Source organism: Marmota monax, unplaced genomic scaffold (assembly GCF_021218885.2).
Source record: "Marmota monax isolate L192 unplaced genomic scaffold, Marmota_monax_Labrador192_F-V1.1 WCK01_AAM20220418_F8-fsc00037, whole genome shotgun sequence".
Classification (NCBI taxonomy): Eukaryota; Metazoa; Chordata; class Mammalia; order Rodentia; family Sciuridae; genus Marmota; species Marmota monax.
Window position 1 is genome coordinate 7,958,652 of NW_026693245.1, and position 4,114 is coordinate 7,962,765.

General features: G+C 40.6%; 1 protein-coding gene across 1 annotated transcript; it reads left to right on the top strand.

Moving 5' to 3' along the window:
- The first annotated feature begins 2,388 nt into the window (after window positions 1–2,388).
- On the top strand, window positions 2,389–3,630 carry Hspb3 (heat shock protein family B (small) member 3). Its single transcript, XM_046456368.2, has one exon. It carries the CDS (start codon window positions 2,578–2,580, stop codon window positions 3,034–3,036), a length of 459 nt encoding a protein of 152 aa, XP_046312324.1. The 5' UTR covers window positions 2,389–2,577; the 3' UTR covers window positions 3,037–3,630.
- Window positions 3,631–4,114: the final 484 nt, after the last annotated feature.

Consider the following 4,114-nt stretch of genomic DNA (forward strand, 5'->3'; position numbering starts at 1 on the left):
TAGATGAAGTACCCAATTCAGAGCCAGACCTCCTCTTTCTGGCCCATGCACCCCAGGAGGCAATATTCCTTTTCTTCAGTCATCCCAGGCCAGGTACTTGGGCTACAGGTGACCACACCCGTAGCATAGAGCCTGATGGAATCATTCAAATTAGCCAAGCCTACAATGCATCCCCTGACTTACCTCTCCCTCAAAAACCCTAACAAAGCCTCTGGCCCAAACCTTGCCCTTGCTTCTGACTCCAGCCTTCTGACTGCCCTGAGGTTTCCTTGCGCCCTGTGTGGTCTGCCTCCTGTCTCTAGGACCTGGGCATATAGTACACTTCATTGTCCTGGCCTTCTTCCATCTCCTCTTGTGGCTACCCCTCATCAAAGCATCTAATCAAAGAACTCATAACAAGAAGCTAGGGATTCTAATGTCTCCTTCAAGGGTACACAGCCCCAGTGACCTAACTTCCTCTAACTACATTCCACCCCTTAAATATTCCACCACCTTGCAATAGTGGCACCAGCTGGAGACCAAGACTTTTAGAGGACATTTAAGATCTAAACAATAACACATTTTTAAGGGAGAATTATATATACAATGTTGTATTCTCTTAGATTAAACCAGTAGGCCAATGATGTCATTTGTTCCATTATTGGTAATACCCAGTTTGATCATTTGTTAAGTCGGTGTCTGCCTGACTTACCCTTTAGAAAAAAGAAAAGGATTTCTTTTTGTATTTCATAAGTGACCTGTGATGTGATACTTTGGGACTATTCTCCCAATGATTTTGGCAGCCATTGATGATTCTTGCCCTAATCAAATATTACTGTAGTGGTTTCAAAATTAAACTATTTTATCTGGTTGACCAAAAAAAAAAAAAAAAACAACAACAACAACCAACAGAACAAAGATAAAGTGGGGGACTATGACAGGGTGACAGGAGGACTTCCATTGGAAATACTCTGCTTGCAGAGGTTACACTTGATCTGCTGCCTGAATGATAAGCAAGAAGCAACCTTGAGACAATCTGAAAGTGGAGTGGTCATAGCAAAGGGACTTGCAAAGAGCCCGAGGAAGTGACAAGGGTATTTAAGGGAGAGAAAGGTGGCAAGTGAGGCTGAAGGGTGAGGTAGGGGAGGAGGTCAGCAGGGACCAGATAGCAGGGGCCAGAGAATTCTTGAAGGCCATGGAAAGACTTTGGAAAGATTTTTTTTTTTTTTTTTTTTTTTTTAGCTTTAAAGCAAGATGACCTCTTGGAGGCTCTAGAACACATGGAGGATTACTAGCAGGGCACAAGATGGGGACTGTAAACTCTCAGAGAGATTCTATTTATATAAGCAAACACAGATCCCCTCAACTCTGTACTGGGGATTGAACCCAGGGGTGTTTTACCATTCAGCTACATTCAGCCCTTTTATTTTTATTTTGAGATAAGTTCCCACTGTTTGATGAGGGCCTCCCCAAATTGCTGAGGCCGACTTTGAATTTGGGAGCCTCCTGCCTCAGTTTTGGATTATAGTTGTGCACCATGGCAAATTTTGACTTTTAAAACAAGTACAAATAATAGCACATTATATGCTGCTCTGGACTTTTCTTTTTTGCTTAACTTGGAAATCCTTCTACAGCAGTGGATTAAGGTCTGTCTCCTTTTATGTTAAGAAAAGTTAACATAAAGAGTGTTCAGAAATTATATGTAATTTATTTTGGCCACTTAGTTATAACAGAGCAGCAACTAGATTGATCCTTATTTTTCTGGACTTTAATATAAAAAAGTTCAAATCTATGACACTTTTTTTCTCCCTTTTGGCTTTACACTCATCACTGATTTCCCATTCTATGCCCCTCTGCCCCTCCTTAAATTTAACACTTACATAGCTTAGTCAACTGATCTCATTTTTGGTGAATCAAATGTTTAAAAAAAAAAAAAAACCCAGATGATATGGCACACAGATGTCCCTTAAACACAAAAGAGTAAATGATGAAAGAAATTATGTGTAGTACTGAGGACTGAGAGTTTGAATACTTGAGGTGTGGGTGTGGGTGTGTGTGTGTGTGTGTGTGTGTGTGTGTGTGTGTGTGAATTTCTCCTTAATCATAGCTGCAGCCTTCTCTCCCCGGCTCTGGATTGGGTGGCTAGGGAGATGCAGTATTAGCTCATTTGATAAGATGACTGCTCATCTCTGGAATGTTCTAAGAAACCCTATCCCCTTCAATCACTGAAGTCCCCAAGGAGAAAGCACTCACCCAGATCTTTTTCAAATGCCCCTTTGGAGTCCCACTTTCTCTTGAAGTAAGCAAGGCAGACACATTTGCCAAGGATAGCTGAGACTTGACTGGGCAGCTTGTGCAGGCTGCTGTGTGGCTAAATGCAACTCGGAAACAAGCCCTATAAATAGCCCTTCATTGTCAGCGTGTGTGAAAAGACAAGAGTGAGTGTGCATGGTCTGATTCAGGCCTAATGAAGTGGTTTCCCTCTGGGCAGAGCTATAAACCCAGTAGCTGCTCTGTCTGGGAATCTAGTCAGAAGGCAACTGCAAGCGTTCACCACTCTCTGAAGGGAAGCTCTTCCATGCTGGCTTTGCCTCCACTATGGCAAAAATCATTTTGAGGCACCTCATAGAAACTCCAGTGCGTTACCAGGAGGAATTTGAAGCTCGGGGTTTGGAAGACTGCAGACTGGATCATGCTCTATATGCACTGCCTGGGCCAACCATCGTCGACCTGAGAAAAGTCAGAGCTGTGCCGCAATCTCTTCCAGTGGACTCAGCAACCACAGAGACGCCACCTCAAGAAGGCAAATCCCGCTTTCAAATTCTGCTGGACGTGGTCCAGTTCCTCCCCGAAGATATCATCATTCAGACCTTCGAGGGCTGGCTGCTGATTAAAGCTCAACATGGAACCAGAATGGATGAGCATGGTTTCATCTCACGAAGCTTCACCCGACAGTACAAACTGCCAGATGGCGTTGAAACCAAAGATTTGTCTGCCATCCTCTGTCATGATGGAATTCTGGTGGTGGAAGTAAAGGATCCGCTTGAGACTAAGTGAAACCTTATCGGTTCCTGTTCCTAGGATATGAAGAAGATGTTCTATGGATGGTACCACGGGAATTTTTGTGCTACCCACGTTTGAAATAATTTGCTATGACTTTTATGAAGATTAAAAATATATACATAGTTCCTGGTAGGTTGAAGATGTTTTTATTATTCTTATGCCGAAAGAGAAATTGTTAAATATGTTTGTGCAATTCAAACTGATACTATTCTTACAAGGAAAACATTGAACCTTTAGGAGACTGTACTTTGATACTAGAGAGGTCTCAGGATTGTTTCTTAATGACTCCAACAATGCTAGACAGGCTATGTTTTTATAATTCATGGCAAAAGAGTGTTCTCACTTAAGGAATCCTTTTCCATTTTGTGAAAATTTTTATACTGCTAAAAAGAGTTGTGATTCCCTTCACTTGATAAGCTTTTCTTTTCAGTGAATTTTAATTAAAGTGGAGTTTTATAAATATGGAGTGTGAAAGTTAAAATACAGCACTTGGAAATTGAGTGTGAAATTTATTTATGATTCATGATAGTTGTTACTGCCTTAAATATCAGTTGGAAAATCCAAATAAAAGTATTATTCTTAAAAATTTTCAGATATCTTATTTTTAAAAGTTCGAATATGTACCTTATTCATTTTTTTTTCTAAGCCAAATTGGATCCTATCTGGAGTTTTATTTTTTGAGTCGTGTATGGATACCTATAAAATACTAATAAGATAGATATTAACACATATTGTATTCTTATTAACTTTAGGCAAATATGTTCAGCTACTGAATTCAATATATTTTAAATCTTGCTATTAAGAATCAACTTAAAATTTTAGATTGTCGAAGACAGCACAGTGTAATGCATCTGTTATCTCTGTCTAATCCTTAGCTTTAAATAGCCTGGCAACTAGTGGAAGCCAGGACACCTGACCTTGCACCAAGCCTCTGAGTTTACACAGTGCCTCTGTTGATTGGTGCTTATGTTCTCCCTAACTGCTGCTTTGACTCAAGGTTGAGACCTTGGTAGAGAGTAAGAATTTGCATTAGGAATATTGGCTTCAGCAGCTGGCCTGTGACATTCCAAAG

Excerpts from the sequence above, each read along its gene's own strand:
- Hspb3 (XM_046456368.2), top strand. The coding sequence starts at position 2,578 with ATGGCAAAAATCATTTTGAGGCACCTCATAGAAACTCCAGTGCGTTAC.